The sequence below is a fragment of the Syngnathus floridae genome, chromosome 10 (assembly GCF_059516105.1).
Source record: "Syngnathus floridae isolate MCC-2025c chromosome 10, RoL_Sflo_1.0, whole genome shotgun sequence".
Taxonomy (NCBI): Eukaryota; Metazoa; Chordata; class Actinopteri; order Syngnathiformes; family Syngnathidae; genus Syngnathus; species Syngnathus floridae.
The window spans coordinates 5,706,654-5,724,851 of NC_142422.1; the positions used below are offsets into that span (position 1 = coordinate 5,706,654).

The window sequence follows — 18,198 nt, forward strand, 5'->3', positions numbered from 1 at the left end:
TCAATCTGACACTGGTGTCATGACATGTGACTGATCAAACATGTTTTGTGACATTCGCCAGGGGAACAAAAGAGCAGCCATGAAATAAAAACAACGCATCTTTGAAGCGGTAATAAACACGCCAGCACAAACTGGCAGAGGTGGCAGACCAACAGGCTCGAGCAGTTTATGTGTCAAATGAAGCCCGTGGCCTTCATACATCAGTGTGAGAGAGACCGCACCCTGCACCCAAGTGTCCTTTGGGCTATTCGAAAATCACAAGACTGCCAGCTGATGTTTGACCTACAGGATCTCAGCTCATATTTCCTGAGAACATTGCGACAACCATGTTTAAGCCAACTGCATTGCACGGTTTGCAGCATCAACACAGATGGCACTCTCACAGAGGATCAAATTGACAAAAGTGAGACGGTCTTTTCTGACTTGCTTTGTATCATCTCAATAATAATCACAGATTATTGCTCCTCACATCTCACCCAGCAACACGACATTTTGAAAATCCCCAATACCTGAGGGCAGGTGTGTCATTGCAGCTGCAGTCAAGATTGAGTGGGTGATTTGTTTAGAATTTAATATTTAAGCCTAAAATATGTCAACCTTTGAGTAGGTCTTTGTGTTACATTTTCTTTCATCCACCCTGCTTATCTTTTGTGAGTAAACTGGAGCAAATCCCTTTTGACTTTGAAGTGGGGTAAGGCCTGGACTTTTCGCCAGTCAAGAGTCAAGTAATCATTCACACTGACATTTACAGCTATTTAAACTTTTCTATTCAATGAGCCTCACGTTAAATCACATTATGTGATTTTAGGGATTCCTGATAAATGTCTGATAAATCGGCTGGCAAAAAAAACGATTCAACTTTTATACATTCTTTACAATTTAAAATGCAACAAATTACCACCCATACAAGCAACATATAGTTATTTTTATCAAGAGGAGGCAGATTTTTTTTCCGAAGCCGTTCATGTGCTAGATCAGTCACTTTAACCTCCACTCCAAGTGATTGATATGAAAGTGAGGCCCCATCCTGGTCTGCTTTAAAAAGGCTGTGCCTGTGACAGTCTTGTGACTCTCTGGCTCGACATACTGTACATACTCTAACCAAGTAAGAAAAAAAAGACCCAACACATATGTGCTGTAGGTTTAGTTGTATGTATCCATTGGGATTTGCGCAGTCAGGATTTTGAAGCGATCCCCAAGAAAAAAAAATAGCTGACAACCGATAAATATTGGAGAGTTTCAATCTACCGATTCAATCTGTGTAGTCTACTATTTATCAAGCCTCCTAGTACAGATCAATGTAAATTAATCTATTAGTAGCGAGCTGGTCCTCGATGACACTTTGTAGCAATCTTCACAGATGAATATATTTACTAATCATCATATCTGGTGAGTATCGTGTGCTGCACGGGTTTTTAACTGGTTTTGTCCAAGGGACCACCATTATAACCAAGAAGCTACTCGGAGGCCACAGTTTAGGCGGAATATTATCTAGTTTTGCACTGAAGGAGGGTAGGCTATTTATTTGCATCTGTATATTTATTTTGGGAACCTTAGCTACATTTGACATCATTTGGATGGGTAAATGATTCACAAAATTAGCTGGAAAATAAATCAAGTCTAAATAATAAATACATAATGCAATACCGCCATAGACCACAAGAGGGCCGCGGACCACCGGTTGACAATCCCTGTTGTATTGTATTATATTATTAGATAAATGTGGATTTTGAATTGATGCAGATGATGTAAAGTACGTGGTAAGGTTAAATACTACACTTTTATAGTGTTGATGCTTTCTATAATTTATCTTGAATGGAGCCATGTGTAAGGCACCCTGTTTTAGCACCTTGTTTTGACCTTTACGTCTCTGTTTACGATGAATAAATCTCCTATCATTCTCCAAGAATTAAACACACACACACACACATCATGTGCAGCTACATTTTGCACATACCAGAAACTGCCACCGGGGTTACTGAGAAGTGGATTATGTCTGGTAAATGCCTGCAGAAGGCCCATGTACCAAAGTCACGGCCAGTATCAGAAGTTAACACAAATGACACAACAGCAATAACTCAAATGTCTTTTAAAAAGCTTTATAAAAGTAAGTACTGTAGAGAAGAAACTTTTCTGGTTTGCACCTCTCTGCAATAGCACAGTTGTACCAAAAACAAACAAGCAACACTTCTCCAGTGATAGGAAATGGTTAATTCCATGAAGCACACTCAAAGGTTCGACTTGTTCAACCTGTCTGGTAGCTTGACAGGGTTACTATTTTTAGGAGAAATAAGAAGGAGAAAACCTGAGAAGGCACAGCTTGGGGGGGGGGGGGGTCATTTTGTTTTTGCAGATGATTTACAATTGATCAAGATGTCTTAGCCTTATATTATGTTATTTAGAGGAGGGAACCACGCTATAATTGTGCACACCAAGTACCTGCATGGTGGGAAGGAGGGGAGGGAAGAAAAGGGGGTAAAGTGGATGCAGAGGAGGCGGGGAGAGTGAAGCTCTTCTCCCTCTAAGAGCATTAACTGTCGAGTGTTCTGGCGGTGACAGGGCTGTCAGGGTCAGATGGCTGCTCAGCCTGATTACACCGGCTCACCGGCGTAGATCCTCGGCGACTCTACTACATCGTGCCAAGCTAGCACGTTCGATTTGTGCGACGCATTTCGCTTCTTTTCTCGCGGAGCCAGTCGCGTCATCCGGGAAGGAGCTACAGGTGGTTGCACAAGACCTTCCAGACTACCTTCTCGGTGCAGTTGTTGGGAGAATCACGCGTCTCTATCGAGGGATGACACGGACCATCTAAAGCGGTAAGGACGGAGAAACTCTCATGAGATCCGCTTTGTTGTTGTTACTAAAGTCCCGAGAAACGCGCAAGTTTGCAGGTTGTTGCCACCCAGAAGCTAGTGCGTCACGCAAACGCTGCTATATGTGGATATAGTACGGTACAGCTGTGCGTGTATTCGGTGTCAAAATGGGGTTACGAGCAGACGAGCTGCAGACTCTGCAACATAGCGTAACCCGTCAGATTGTGGAGCTCAAGTCAGGTACGAGACGTGCAGAGCAGGCTTGTACTATAAATCCAGTGGTGGCGAAAGTACTACTCTGGTCGAAGTACAAATACCAAAAATACTTTGCCAAACATAGAAGTAGTGAATGAAGTATTAGATTATTTTTTTATAACGATCTGTAATTTCTACTCCTTATTTTGTTAAAATAAACTGTTTGCATCCCTTGCAGTTTGATGATAGGAACTTTTGAAATGGATTAGAGATTAATTAATTCGCGTTTTTGGAGAATTTCAAATTGAAAAAAAATAGACGGGAGCGGCAGCATGGAGGAAGCAAAGAACAATTATCTACCACGGAATCAGAGAAGCAAGATATTCCACTTTTATACTTACTATACTTTTTGATATTATCAGCATATAGAAGTTAAGTATTTCCCCCCTAGATTTCCATATCTTATCTAAAGCTATGGAAAAAGTCAAGATTCTTTCTCTCTTCTTTCTCTTGGTTTATTATAAATTTAGATTTTTAAAAAAATGTTTTGTATATAATTGTAAAAATACATTTTGAATATTTTATTGTTGTATTTTAAAGTCTAGACTCTATAAACACAAGAGTTGAATCAGTACTTATTTCCACCAGTTTTTTTTTTTTTTTAGAACAAATATATGCACACTAAATATTTTCTCTTTTTACTACGTTTCACAATGGTCCTTACAAGTGAGAAGAAACGTACTAGTTAGCGTTTTCTGCCCTTAAACCAATGTAACTTTGTTAACATTGTAAACTGACGGGCACTGTTGATGATAACAAATCATTCTAGGAGCCGTCAACATCAGTTCATTAAAAAAACACCATAGATTGTGAATATTCTGCTTCTTTCAATCTGTTGCACCATTATTGTTGAAGCTCCCTGGTTCATGTTCCTTGCAGATTCAAAATCTCTCAATCAGTCAGTCAATCGAGCGATCAATCAAAATCTGAACTTGGGTTGACATTACATCTTTCTATATGTCTTTTTTTTAATGCGAAGTCCTCTGCTAATGTTGAAAAAAAAGTGGTCTATTTTACAAATTTCGAAAATACACATTCATTTTAAAATATAGTCAGCAAAGGTAAAACCGTCATGATAAAAATAAATACTCAGCGACAGACACCTGAAAGATCTACTGAAATACATTAACAATGTATTTGCACTTAATTACGCCCCGCCTTTGCACACAAATGATGCATGTATGCATTAACACCCCCCCCTCCAGCGTGACTACGGACAGGTGGAGAAAAGTGCTGCATCATTTTTAGGTGTTAACTGGGTATCATTTGTATGGCATGTACAACAATGTTTCAAGACTGATCCAACTTGAAGTTACTGCCAGTCTCCCTTGCTCAATACATGTTGTGTAGTTCTGCAGGAAGTTTGGCCATCGATAATAAATCATTGTGCCACGGCACATTAGTGTTTTCTGAGAGCTCATTATGTTTACTGTGGCAAAGTTCACTTACATGGTCCCAAAATATTTTTCATTTACTACAAAGAACATATCTTTATTCAACTAGCCACAGTATATGAGCGACATGTAGTGACAGGCCGAACACTTGAAAGAATGTCTTTCCACAAGATAGCAGAAGGTAAAGTTACATGCAGAGCCATCATTTCATATTTTTGTGACATTTTTGTTTGGTACTGTGCCGTGAGATTTTCCTCTTTTAATGTATTTGCCTTGGCTCAATAAAGGTTGGAAAAAAGTGAGTTAGGCAACCCAGCATGGCTCTCTACGGTAATACAATGTTCCAACTTCTTTGGGTCTTGACCTATCTTATGACAGGAAAAAGAAGCAGCGCAACTGTGGGCACACATATTTGCTTGTTTCAGTTTCACCAACTCCGTCTAAAATAATATTAGTATTAGAAATCTACCAAGGTTATATCACTATCCAAATTTGTTTATTAATTTTTTTAGTTCACCGGGTCAATATGTAATACAAGCCAGGTAAGTATCAGGAGTATAACTATTTTATCAAGATAAACGACAAAGGAGTTATTTATTTAGCCAGGCATCTCTCAACAGCCTATTCAACAGTGAGTTAGTTATTTGTGTCATGTTTTGTGTGATCAGTAGAATTTTCTTTTGTATTTAAAAATGTAGCCAACGGTCATAAAATTAGGGAAATTTATTGTATTGAATAGGTTTATAATATGTTTTGTATCAGAAGTGTAGATTGATCTCAGTTGGTAATTGTGATTGCACTGTTTCAAACTTAAAGTGGCTATCAAAACTGAAAGTTATTGATTAATATTTTCTTTTGTTACTATTACAATGTGCTTCCCTTGACTAGTTCCTCATGTCCTGTGAGTGTAAAATACTATGATACAAAATAATCTGCAACCCATCACAGGATAATAACTAAATATAGATTGTCAACAACCTAGAATAGATGACACTGTTGTGGAACAGTCACTGTGTGAGTAATTTGCCATGTGACAGGGTGTTTGTGCGTACGTGTGTGTGTGTGTTTGTGAGTGTGTGTGTTGCCAGAGGTGAAGAGGTGATCACAGATTACCCAGATTACCCTTTCGCCTTCCCTAGCTGTTTGTCTGAGTCTTTGCACACGTGAATCAGAAGAGAGTCACACTCAGTCACATTCCCACACTTTTATTCTATAATCAAGTATAAAAGGCATTTTCAATGAACTTGAGTTTCCCGTAACTGTAGCCTTTAGTGGAAAAAAAAATTGTTTGTGGGAGAGTGATGAACAAGAATTCTGCAGTTATGGTTTGCTTGTTTTTGTCTTCACAGAAACACTGGTTGATGGCGTTTGTGCGACAGAGTGGTGACTACTGCCACGCCCAACACATGTAGACCCAACCAATGATGTATTTCTACCATGCCGTTTTGGGACCCTGAAATCTGAAGAAACAAATTGTGCCTGGCCAACGAGGTGTCTGATGGGGTAAAAAGTGGAGCCTCAAAATTGAAGTGGAGAAGGACTGGAAGACCTTCAGTTGCAGAGCATAAAGGACTAAAGAGAAGAACTGATATCAGTTCTGTGATAATATAACACAGAGCTGACATATTGTTGCCTCTCGGGCTACGTAAAACTGATGGGGTAAAATATTTTCCTCCATTTGGGAATCTTCTTTCTTAAATTTCAATATTTACATGTACAACTGAGGCCAGCCATTCATTGCAGCAGCTGTAGCGTGTGAAACTAAAGGTGAGAGACTTCATCAATTTGCTGACCGGGTCTTGAAATATACATAACCATGTATCGTTTTTAAGACTGTGCAGTCTTCTTGAAATCCACTCGATGAAAATAAAATGAACTAGTTGTTTCTCATTGCAACCTTCAATGTCACCCATCTATCCATCAGCACTCTAACTAAAATAGTGGCTGTGAACACGTTAGGGCATGCGAGGAATCCTTGATTACAGAATTTAAAATTCCATTCCAAACTGTAAACACACTCTTGTTATCTCGGTGTACCTTATTTGCATGATTATGACACTCCTTACAAGGAAGACCATATATGTGCTGCTTATCTAATCCACATTGAATGGGAAAAAAAATAGTTTATAGTTTGGACACACTTATATTTCTTCTTTTGTGCTTCTAAAATGTATAGGTTCGAAGTCTTCCTGGGACAATTGTGAGCCATAAGACAAACTGGTCATCATGAACCGTCCAGCTCCTGTGGAACTGTGCCACAACCACATGCGATTTCTTATAACACATAACCCAACAGACAACACACTCGGGTCCTTCACAGAGGTAAGATTCTTTGTGTTAAATAATGTCACACTGAGCACAAACAGCAGTAAACTTTCAGCTGCACTGATTCAAATGTGGTCAAATGCTGTAATTGTTCCCTCTTTAACTCCCCCAAGAGTCAAATGATATATGATGAACCTCACATGGTTGAATTAAGTGAATCTAAAGGATTATTTTTTTTAATGTACTCATATTGAGGAACTCCACCAGTAGAACTAAGTTGACCTGTTGTGTTCCAGGACCTGAAGCGGTTTGGGGTCACAACAGTGGTTCGAGTCTGTGACATCACATATGACAAAACGCCGCTGGAGAAAGATGGCATCACTGTCTTGGTGAGGACATATACACTCGTCAAAACATTTGATGTTTATTCTAAAATTGTACCCAAAAAATAGATTTACTTGTTTTGTTAGCTTTATGTTATGAGTTATTTACCGTGTTGATCGCGAAGACCTTCAATCACAGAACCACAATCATCAGAATCACAGAATATTTTGCAAGGCACACGTCCTAACACTCCATTTATCAGCCTCGGGAAGCGACTACTACATAGGATTAAGTCACGTTACACACATACATATGGTACATAGTGATTTCTTACTGCTTCTCGTTAAGGACTGGCCATTTGATGACGGTGCCCCGCCCCCAAGTGTACTAGTTGATGACTGGTTGAGTTTATTGAAGAAGAAATTTCATGAGGAACCTGGAAGCTGTGTGGCTGTTCACTGCGTGGCAGGTCTCGGAAGGTTAGTGACATGTCAACGGAGGTTTCCAAACACAAGATTATTTGCTATATCTCACAAAAATTAGCTGTAACCAGCCACGTTTCTTAGACGTTGATGAGGAATGATCATTTGTCATCTGGTCTCCATAACTTTGTTCCTGTCTATATATGTCCACACAGGGCTCCTGTGCTGGTTGCGCTGGCTTTGATAGAGAGTGGAATGAAGTATGAAGATGCTATTCAACTGATCCGACAGTTAGTATACGCCCTTATTTTGAATTAACTAAATATGTTCAGTCTAATTAGATGCATGTAATACTGTGATGGGAGCACGAGAACTTGTTTACAACCTCAAACCTGCAGTCAGAATATGCTATGTACTTGATAAGTACCAAAATTATTAATGAGCACCTTTTTTTTGTTTGGGAAAGCACAAAAGTATTCTCTTTTTTTTGCTACCTAAATCGTAATATTCAAAAGGTCTCAAAAGGACATCTACGACTGGAGTAGTAATTTATTTGAAATCACTGAATTTGCTCCACTTGTCCCATCTGTACATTTTCTGTGTCAAAGGAAGCGTCGTGGAGCCATCAACAGTAAACAACTAACTTACCTGGAGAAGTACCGATCCAGGCAACGACTCCGCTTTAATGAGTCAAACACCCACAAGAACAAGAAGTGTTGCATTATGTGAACGCACACAATGTTAGTCACACATTTGGACAAAAGATTGCTTTACTCTTTATAGGCCTTTCCTAGATTTTGTTACCCTCCTTTCATTAAAATCCACTGCTTTCCCTGTTTGTAATAACGGTGGGTCTTTAAAAAAAAGAGTTTTACACTTTGAATGTTTGCTTCAGTAGCTCGACCAGTGATGAGGGAATGGAAAAAGTGGACAAGTCCGATTGTTGAGGCTTGGGGAAGTTGCTTAGTAACAGATAAGACAGTTCATTGTAGAAAGGCGGGTTAATCTTGCAGCATGTGACCCCAAATAAATTGGGACAGTTAGTTTGTAGTTGTTTTTTTTGTACAGCTATTACATATAATTTATTGACATCTAAATTTTGATTCTTGGATGCCCTAAAGTTGTCTAATTTGAAACAATACAAAGGAAAAAAACCAAAAACCTAAAGGGCTCAACATGTCAGAGATACGTATATTTCGCATGAAAATGTTAATGCTTTAAGCATGTTGGTACTCATAAAGCCTTCTCTTTGGTTTTCATAGCCAATGTTTGTGTGTTTACATTTCAGAGTGCAATTTGTTATCCATTCAACGAATTTGTGTTAGAGAAAGTTTTGGAGTAAACATTATGGCAACATTAACCATACTTGTCCCACTTGTTAATGAGAGAAAATTTTTTAAATAAATAAAATAATAATGTTATTGCATTTAAATTATTATATATTATTTTTAATAATTATGTTGAACCACAATTAAGCAGTAATGATTTTGATTGGTTAATTTTCTTTGAATTTTCTATTATTACTATTATTCTTATTTCATTAACAGAGGGGTGCCAAGAATTTTGTCCGTGTGTAAATGATCAAAATGCCTGAAAGGTGTGGACTATATGTAAATATAAAAAATATATGTTGAGTCAATGTCTCGTGTCATTTTTTTCATCCACAGGTCTTAAATAATAAATGGCTTCTGTTGGAAAAATGCCAATAGAATTTAGGACCTATAGCAGGAGTAGTTAAAACATTTCCAATTGAGCCTTGCATTAATTTATAGTTTAGAGTAGAATGAATGGATAGATATGTATTTATGTAATACAAGATTTTTACCACTCAAATAAAATCTGTAAAAGATAAATTATTTCTTATTCATATCATTTTTATTATATCCTACGCTTAACTGAATATTGGGATTTGTTACAAAAACATTGGTTGTGCGGGGGTTTGACTCAGACTGCTGTGTAGTCCTCCTCCAGTATGGAGGCGCTATAGGTTGTAGGAGCAACAAGCCCAATCCACTTCCGCTGAACAGGAGGACATGTTTAACACATTCGTCAGAAATTTACTATATTCCAAGTAAAAAAAATAGACACTAAAGTATATATATTTGAATTATAAACAGTTTATTTTTGCTTACTGACAGTGAATAAATTGTAAAATATTTTCTTCAAAGATCCAAAAGAAAATGGACGGGCAACTAATAGGTATGAATTTACGTTAGCTCTACGTCGAATATGCTAGTCGGTGTTTAATGTTAGGCCAGGTCGACATAAATGTGTGGTCGTCAATGCTCGCTTTTTATTGCAAGCTTTTTCAGTACTCACGAATATTTCGGACGACTTGCTCGATCCTTTCTCTCCCCATACACGTTTAATGCTCTAATAGCTCATAATATTCGCAAGTTTTGAGACACAGTGACCGTCGTCGTGTGACGGCGCACGATAGCCATGATTATTGGAATTCGCTTTTTACTATAATAACGAGTCTATGTACCCATCTTTCCACCAGTTCAATGGCAACCACGATTTTTGCAAAAGCATAAGAGGGTTTATGTGACGTCTCATTGATTCTTAGGGTTTACGGTAGTTGACTGCTCCAAGATACTGTTGAAAGAAAAAGAAAAACATCTGATATTTAAAGTGCGCGCTGACTACTCATAAGCACACACTATGAATGGAGGAACCCCACTTGTCTCCCAAAACCACAAAAAGCGTCACTGAAACAAACGATGCCCCCATAATTTGAATGGAGAGCAACAATTACTGCACAAGAGGGAAATTGTCCTTTGGGACAAAATGAATTGAACGTGCAATAAACACAAATACTAGATGGCTGCAGTGGTATTTCTGAAGTAAATGTCTGTGTATAGTAAATGTCAAACCATGTGGAGGACTCATTTAGGCATGATTGCAGTTGCAAAGAGGGTTTAAAATATGTGCAAATAATCCAAATCTAAATCGAAATGTTAATATGCAAAGGCCTGCTCCATTCAATATGGAATTTGCATTAATTGTTGTGACGTTGTACAAGACTGCATGGATTCTTTTATGCAAATAAAACATTCCCATCAAATTCTAGGAGTGTATCACGAGCTGGGTGGTCTAGAACTTCCACCATATAGCATCCACAATCCACGATTTGTGAAACTTGTACATTTCCTTGCACTTGGGTTTTCCCCTGGTTCTTGGGCACTTTTCAAAGAACATTCATGTTTGGGTCACTCAAGACTCTTAACTTGTCCATAAGTGTGAATTGATGATTGTTTGCCTTGGAATTGGCCAGTGACCAGTCCAGAGTCTTGCCCAAAGTTTGCTGGGATGGGCTCCAACCTAACTGCAACCCTAATAAGGGCCATGGTCTAGAAATAAATGGATGGAAAGTAAATGGTACATGTACCTGTCTTAACTTGTCATTCTTTCTTCCTCTACAGCTGGCTCTGTTTTCATGTGTCGACTCTGCAACCAGTTCTCTCCCAGTCACTCACTGCTATTGGACCATTGTGCCCAGAAGCACCCGTTTCAGGAACCTTATGCAGACATCATTGTTGCACTGAAGCCCCTTGCAGGAGTGCCTTTAGCAGGTCAGATCAGGATTATGTTATTAGGGCTTACTCAAGACTTAAACATCTATCTAACAGTCGAATTAACACTAATTTAACGCTTAAAATTGTCTCTTTTTATTTTTGACCATGAATAATTTTGGTCATAATTATATATATTCTTCACAGAGAGTTCAGTAAAGCGAAAACGAGGACGACCAAAAGGCTCTACCAAAAAAGCACTCATAGACCGGACGGATGGTACAGAAGACTCCACGCAACCTTCAGAAGACAAAGTCCAAAGGCAAGAGGGGCCAAAAGAAGAAGTTGACAAACAGGGTAAAGCACTAAATGGCAAGATGGATATTATGGATCTGTTCTTTAAAAAGGATGCCGATTCCAGTGTTTTCATCCCTCTGCTAGCTGATGACAACAGAACATCTGGGCTGAAATGCAATGACTGCCATCGTTTGTTTAGCAACAGACGTCAGATTGTTAAACACATCTGCCTGAAAGTAGAGTATGAGGAAGAGGAAGACGAGGACGAGGACCCTGGTAAGGAAATAAAACTAAATAGGATGAGATAAATTGTCAAAGCTGCATTTACTAGTAGTGGTTAGCCAAGGCTTTCATGGAGAGAACTATAATGTTATTTATAATGTTAAAACAAATATATTAACTAACATGGCATATAATTTGCCTACGTTTCAGACAGCATTTGCAAAAGTCCTGAGGATTCAGAAAATCTGGACCCTCTAGGACAAGATAATGGGCAAAAGCAACAACCTCCAAAAAAATCAAGGATGAAGGGGAGAAAGGGTAAACAACCTTCAGAAGCAGTATTTTCCAAATTATAGTCACTATAATTCATGGCTTTGTCTTCTTTGTGTGTAGGAATGAGGAATTTTCAGCGCGACAAGAAAGGTCAAACGCTTCCTGATGGGCAAAGTCTCACCTCCAAAGAAGATGGACTTGCAACAGGAAGCAATAAAAGTGTTGATATTTTTCTCACTGCAGATGAGTCACTCCCAGGTCAGTCTTGTGTACTGATTTATTTCTAAAAACTAAACTTTTAATTTTGTAAACTCTTCATACCACAGGTGTCATTCAATTAATTCCAGTAGAGAGCATATTAACAAATTCGGAGCACGTCAACATTCTGAATGAGTCTCAGGTGAGTCTGTTTGCAAGTTAGCTGTTTCCCACCACATGAAGAAATGTTTCCGTCCACAAACTACACAAATGTATTATTTTATTGAATTTTCAAATTTTTTTTCCTGAAAATAATTGTATCCAGGATACAGCAGTCCCTCAGAATGAGCCTGCAGACATTGCAAGTCAGTCTACAGCCAGTGCTGAAGATGTAAAAGCTGAACAGAACCCAAGGTACTGAATCGTACAATAGATTATTTCTGCCAGAAAAAAAGACGCTAAATAGGATAAATGGTCAGGTGTTGCCTCTTTTTATTCAATGCATGAAAAAGTAACATGCAGCATTTGACATTTTCTGCCTATTTTCTGCTCTACTCCAACTGTAGTTCTGACAATATTGAAACAGCACCCGCAAAAGGCTTCCAGGAATATTCCATTAAGCAAGATGTTCCTAAGTATTGTGTATTTATATATTTATTTGCATGTACAAATATATCTTAAATGAATGATTTAATGAATCATTGCTAGGCTTTAATTCAAACAAGATTACTCTCATAAATAGATTAAGAAAAGAGAAATCGCAGCAGAAAAATCAGTTACTCATTTGACACAACATTGGGCAACATGGTAATACAAGTTTTTCTCTCCTCAGTTTACTTCCAAGTCAGCTGAAGGTCTTTGGCTGTGAGGTCTGTCATAAAATCTTTAAGTTTCGACACTCGCTGATGTCCCACCTCAGGACGCACACCCAAGAAAAACCATTCAAGTGTCCACACTGTGACTATGCATCTTCCATCAAAGGTAAATCAACTCTTCTCTGGCGAATTTAGACGAGAAAAACATTTAATCAATTCCGATTTTTTATCCAATGAATTACCCCCCCCTCCCTCTTTTGTCTTAAGCAAACCTGAATGTTCACTTAAGGAAGCACACTGGCGAAAAGTTCAGTTGTCAACAGTGTCCCTTCAAATGCCTCAACCCAGGACACCTCAAGGTCTGGTTTTAACATTTGTGCTTATACTCTAATGCAGGTTTGTCTTAATTTATGTGGATTTTTGTGCACATATTTTATTTTAAAAAGTCAGCAGGAATCGTGGTTGGCATATTGGCCTCACAGTGGAGCGTTCACGAGATCAATTGCTATGGTTACAGTCGTCAGATTTTTAATTAGCTCCATAAAGTGTTGTAGTCACTGGTGGAGTTAGAGGGGGGCCCGGCAGGGGCAATGGCACCCCTCATATATGCTTGGACTTCCCAGGTGCTAGGCCAGATGATTGACTTGACATGATGACTTTGCTGTTTGTTTGTGCTCTAGGTCCACATTGAACGAGTTCATTTGAAGGTGAAGCAGCATTGCAGCTTCTGTCCAAAGAAGTACTCCGATGTGAAGAACTTGATCAAGCATATAGAAAAAAGTCACAATCTGAAGGACCCGCTCATCCACAAGAGCTACCAACAACTGAGGTTTTTTAGACACCGTGTAAATATTTTGCATACTGTCATTTATGAATGACGGCTATCTTAATCTGTTTTTCCAGGCTGAAGACTCGCCAGGGTCTCCGACAACTCCTCTACCACTGTCCTACCTGCAGCCGCTGCTTTAAGAACCAGATGGAGCGCGACCGCCACGCACTGGTCCACGGGCCTCAACGGCCTTTCACCTGCTTGCTCTGTGACCACGCCAGAACCAGCCTGGCCAGCCTCACCGCTCACGTCAGAAAGCATCTCTTCTTGTATGTGTGTGTGGCGTGCGAGAGGAAGTTTGTCAGCAGTCAAAGACTCAAGAGTCACCTCACAGAGGATCACCCTGAGCTGGAGCAAGAGCAGGCATTCACCGAGTGTATTAAAAACAGCTTCTATTTGATGAATGGCGGAGAGGTCTTGGTGGTAGATGAAAGAAAGGGCAAAGAGGGATGTTTAAACATGGAGGGAAGCACAGAAGCGGGAGTCGAGAGCAGAGAAGAGGTGATAAGAGCCGGCAAAGATGTTGAGGATTTCAAGGGTGGTGAAAGTGAGTCGCAAAAAGCAGCTGCACCGGAAGATGCGCAGCAAGAAAAGGAGGACATTAAAAATCAGGGTGAAAATATGGAAGCTGAGAGGACAAGTGAAGGATGTACTCCAAATCTGGAAACCAAAACTGTCGCTGAGACACGGACGGATGCGTGTGTTGAGTCCTCAAAAACAAAACACACATGTAACTCTGCAGATACAAATAAGCAAGGACAAACTCCTTACTCAGAAGACACTCAAGTGCCCAATCCTACCCAACACACTCATTTGCCTTCAGCACCTTCAGAAGAAAACATCCAAACTGCACAATCAGAAAAAGTGAGCCATTTCAAGCTTCTATTTCTTATCTCTTTTTGTGTCACGCTATTTTCTACATTACTTAAACTCTATAGAATATACTATATAATTAGTGTGATCCACTTATTAGTTGTCTTCTATCTTACAGGACTTCCAACTAAGTGCATTCCAGCAGGTGTTGTTATCAATTCCAAAGACTCCTCTTGATATGGAGACTTTCCAGCAGATCAGGAAAATGTATGGCGAACTGGAGTGTCAATATTGTGGTGAGATCAGGGAATGACCTGCTTTGCACAATCGTAAAAAGATTTTGATTAGAGCACATAGCAGAAATTCTACTTGAACCATGATTAATCACGATAAGGTGCCATTCAGATTGACAACTGTTATTGTTCTTTTACAGAATTAACTTGGACTACAACCACAAAAAAAGTGGTTTTTAAATTAGGAGCATTAATAAATCGATTAATCAACAGCTAATCGATTATCAAATTAATTAATATTTGTTTATAAACCCCAAATTGTCGAAACCCTCAGAATTTCAGCCTCTCGACAAACTGATTGTTATTGTGTTGAATCAAAATAAGACACATTTACAAACAATAATCACCATTTTATGACATGTTACGGGCCAAACCGGAAAACAAATCATAATTTAAAATTTGAAAAAAAAAAATCAGTTTTTCAATATAGGGTTGGAATTAACAAGATTAATTGATTGACAAAATAATTTCAATTGATTACATTGGTCAACAAAAAATGTAATTAGAAAACTTCTGATGTCTTTTGGTCATCTACAAAAATGTATTAAATTGTTTTTGTGTTCCCCCATAGGGAAACTGTTCTGGTACAAGGTCCACTATAATGCCCACATACGCACACACACCAAGGAGCACCTGCACCACTGCTCAAAGTGTAACTACTCATCCATCACCAAAAGCTCTTTAAAGCGCCACCTGATCCAGAAGCACAGCGGCTTGCTGCTGTCATGTTCCACTCCAGAATGTAAATACACCACACCTGATAAATACAAACTACAAGCCCATCAGAGGACTCATCAAAAAGAGGTAAGATATTGTCTGTCGGTAAATCAAAAGTCAGATCAAATCATTTTTTGTAAATTTGAAACATTTTGTGTTTAAATAAAGACACAACAGAATACAAATGAGCTTTCATTGAGCTATTGAATTTGTATTTTGGAGATGTAATCCAAATGAAGTCTTATAGTTTGTGTTTGTATTTTGATTGTAGAGGAAGAGCACACCGTGTCCCACCTGCAATCAAAGCTATCCAGAGCACCGACTTAAACGCCACATCCAAATATCCCACCCTGGTAAAATACACGCAAATATATCAACATATACGAGACGAAAGAAACATTTTGAATTAATCTGCTGCTATGCTGTAAAAAATACTTGCTAAAGTTCAATGTGTAACCAAAATTGTTTGGTGATGTATTCTAATTATTGGACATAGCATGGAATGTTTGATTTTGTGTTGAACAGATACATTACCAGTTAAAGGGCAGATGGTGAAGCGAGCAGAGAAGTGCCCATACTGCGACGCTTACTACCTCAGGAACAGCAGTGAATTTCAGAAGCACATCTGGGCCCACCAAGGTGAAATTGGCGCAATTATGCCTGTGCTGATTGACTTGTAAAAGAACAATAAGAATCCAGTCGTGTAGTCTGATTTTCATACAAAAATCTAAAATTTGGCTTCATTTCATTTCCAGGTGTGAAACCTTTTGTCTGCAATGTATGCAACTATGCTAGCTGCAGCAGGAGTAACTTGAAAAATCACATGAAACGGCATAACAAGGAAAAATGTCACATCTGTGACCTGTGCGGTAAAGGGCTTAAATCCAAAGCGTCATTGAAGAGCCACAAACTGAGCCATACTAACCAAGGTATATTCCACTTTGCATTGTTTTCTTTCATTTATTTACACTTTCTTCTTTGACTTTTTTTCTCAAGAATGTTTGATCAACGAGGCGCTCCCTTATTGACCCCCCCCCCCCCTTTTTTTTAAATCAAGAGAAAGAATTCAAGTGCTCAGAATGCGACTACAGTTCAGTTTTCAAGTATACCTTGGTGAGACACATGGAGCAGCATGCTAAATTTAAGGTCAGAATCATTTATTGTCCACCCTGTGAAGGATTACAAAAGCTCTGGTGTACCAATATTTTCGTCAATTCATACTAAAATGAATAAATGTATTTGGAAAAGAATAAAAACAATTTAATGTTGCACCGCTGGGATAAAACCTGCCCGTGATTTGTCATTTTCTGCCTGACACTAATTTTATGCACATTATTCATAACCTCTTTTGCTTGTTTGTAGCCATTTCAATGTGCTCACTGTTTCTACTCCTGCAACACATCTGGTCCCCTGAAACGACATTACAATGTAAAACACCCAGACCAGGATTATCAAAATATCGGAGAAGGTCTCTCAGATACAGATTATTCTACACAACAAGGTTTGAATATTAGTATCTGTCTTCAGTTCAGTCACAGTTTTTTTTTTAAGTCCCAGCAGAAATGTGTCATGTGAGCACTTGATACCACACAAACTGTTTTCCGAGAATAAATGTGTTAACTTTATCTATGCCCATGTTTAGGCAGAGAATAAATGTGTTAACTTTATCCATGCTCATGTTTAGGCATCAAGTGCCCTAAATGCCCTTTTGTTTATGGCACCAAATGGGAGCTAAATCGACACATGAAGAAGCATGGTTCAAAAGAGGGAGCATGTATCTGGGAGGTACACCAATATACACAATAATGCTCATGTTGTTACACTGCAAGAGGAGTTAATTTAACCCGATATGTTTATTTATGAATATTTGCAGTTGGTGCTCTTTGTGTTCTGTGTGTGAATCCATATTCAGGTGGAAGAAATGGTAGAGAGCCAATGTATCCCTTTAGCACAAGAAGTGGAGTTGACAGAAGAACCTGTAACAGTCCTACAAGACAATGGTGAGAGTCAAACTGCCTTGAAAGCAAAATAGCTTGTTTTTCTAATGGCTTTCAACCGTTGTTTATGATTATATGTATACAGGGACTGAGCATATTGTCCAGCAAATTGTTGAGTTAAGCTCAGAAGCTCATGACGCCATCACATCGATGGTCACCATGGCTCCTGGCACTGTTGCTGTGGTTGAACAGGTAAACAGTCTGCGTGACTCAGGCCATCTTGGCCAGAAAAATGCAGATTCATAGAAGCATGCTGGCATTTGCAGGTGGCTGATGAGGAGGAGGTCGGCGACCATCAGTTAATGGTTTTGAATGCAGATGGCGATTTTTCTGGCGAGCAGGTGATGGTGGTGGAGGAGAGACACGAACTGGAGGGCCTGACAGTTCTCACTCAAGATGACAACACCCCGCATTTTATTGTCTATGTAGAGGAACAGACTGTGGAAATCAACTAGTACTGCTTGAATTTCACAATATCTTTCAATTATCCATAACCAAGTTGAAGATTTTATACATAGGGTGCCTACATACATACATAGAATATCAATAAGCAATGTTGAATTGTTACACTGGTTAATCATTTATCATGAAATGTGCAATACACCTTTTACTTTCACAGCAAAGAAATAAAATCATGTCTTACACTTGTCGTGTCGAGTAGCATTATTTACTGATTGAAATGGAATTGGTTTTGATATAGTATTTAGCTCTATAAGGGAAAAAAGTATCAGTTTATCTGTCTACCTGAACATTTCA

General features: G+C 38.8%; 2 protein-coding genes across 4 annotated transcripts; both read left to right on the forward strand.

The window, feature by feature from the left end:
• The first annotated feature begins 2,469 nt into the window (after positions 1-2,469).
• On the forward strand, positions 2,470-9,107 carry LOC148392118 (protein tyrosine phosphatase type IVA 3-like). The gene is made up of 7 exons (XM_088386892.1): positions 2,470-2,816; positions 5,812-6,229; positions 6,639-6,784; positions 7,024-7,116; positions 7,400-7,530; positions 7,689-7,763; positions 8,082-9,107. The coding sequence occupies exons 3-7, from the start codon at positions 6,689-6,691 to the stop codon at positions 8,200-8,202; spliced, it is 516 nt and encodes a 171-aa protein (XP_088243018.1). The 5' UTR covers positions 2,470-2,816; positions 5,812-6,229; positions 6,639-6,688; the 3' UTR covers positions 8,203-9,107.
• Positions 9,108-9,488: 381 nt separating this feature from the next.
• Positions 9,489-18,086, forward strand: zfat (zinc finger and AT hook domain containing). Of its 3 annotated transcripts, XM_088386887.1 has the most exons (24): positions 9,489-9,672; positions 10,899-11,048; positions 11,196-11,345; positions 11,430-11,561; positions 11,718-11,825; positions 11,901-12,038; positions 12,107-12,180; positions 12,304-12,392; positions 12,545-12,613; positions 12,811-12,959; positions 13,061-13,152; positions 13,474-13,622; positions 13,697-14,486; positions 14,614-14,731; positions 15,300-15,532; positions 15,717-15,798; positions 15,971-16,084; positions 16,201-16,374; positions 16,503-16,591; positions 16,808-16,946; positions 17,130-17,230; positions 17,358-17,445; positions 17,528-17,634; positions 17,709-18,086. In XM_088386887.1, the coding sequence occupies exons 1-24, from the start codon at positions 9,654-9,656 to the stop codon at positions 17,895-17,897; spliced, it is 3,543 nt and encodes a 1,180-aa protein (XP_088243013.1). In that variant the 5' UTR covers positions 9,489-9,653; the 3' UTR covers positions 17,898-18,086. The 3 variants fall into 3 exon arrangements, with proteins under 3 accessions (XP_088243013.1, XP_088243014.1, XP_088243015.1); XM_088386888.1 differs by lacking the exon at positions 12,545-12,613; XM_088386889.1 differs by lacking the exons at positions 9,489-9,672; positions 10,899-11,048; positions 11,196-11,345 and having other exon boundaries at positions 11,549-11,561; positions 11,722-11,825.
• The last annotated feature ends 112 nt before the right edge of the window (positions 18,087-18,198 follow it).

Coding starts and splice junctions, on each gene's coding strand:
- LOC148392118 (XM_088386892.1), top strand. CDS start 6,689: ATGAACCGTCCAGCTCCTGTGGAACTGTGCCACAACCACATGCGATTT. Junction 7,117..7,399: donor AAGATGGCATCACTGTCTTG/GTGAGGACATAT, acceptor CTTCTCGTTAAG/GACTGGCCATTTGATGACGG. Junction 7,531..7,688: donor TGCGTGGCAGGTCTCGGAAG/GTTAGTGACATG, acceptor ATGTCCACACAG/GGCTCCTGTGCTGGTTGCGC.
- zfat (XM_088386887.1), top strand. Junction 11,346..11,429: donor AGAAGAAGTTGACAAACAGG/GTAAAGCACTAA, acceptor TCCCTCTGCTAG/CTGATGACAACAGAACATCT. Junction 15,799..15,970: donor CATCCAAATATCCCACCCTG/GTAAAATACACG, acceptor TGTGTTGAACAG/ATACATTACCAGTTAAAGGG.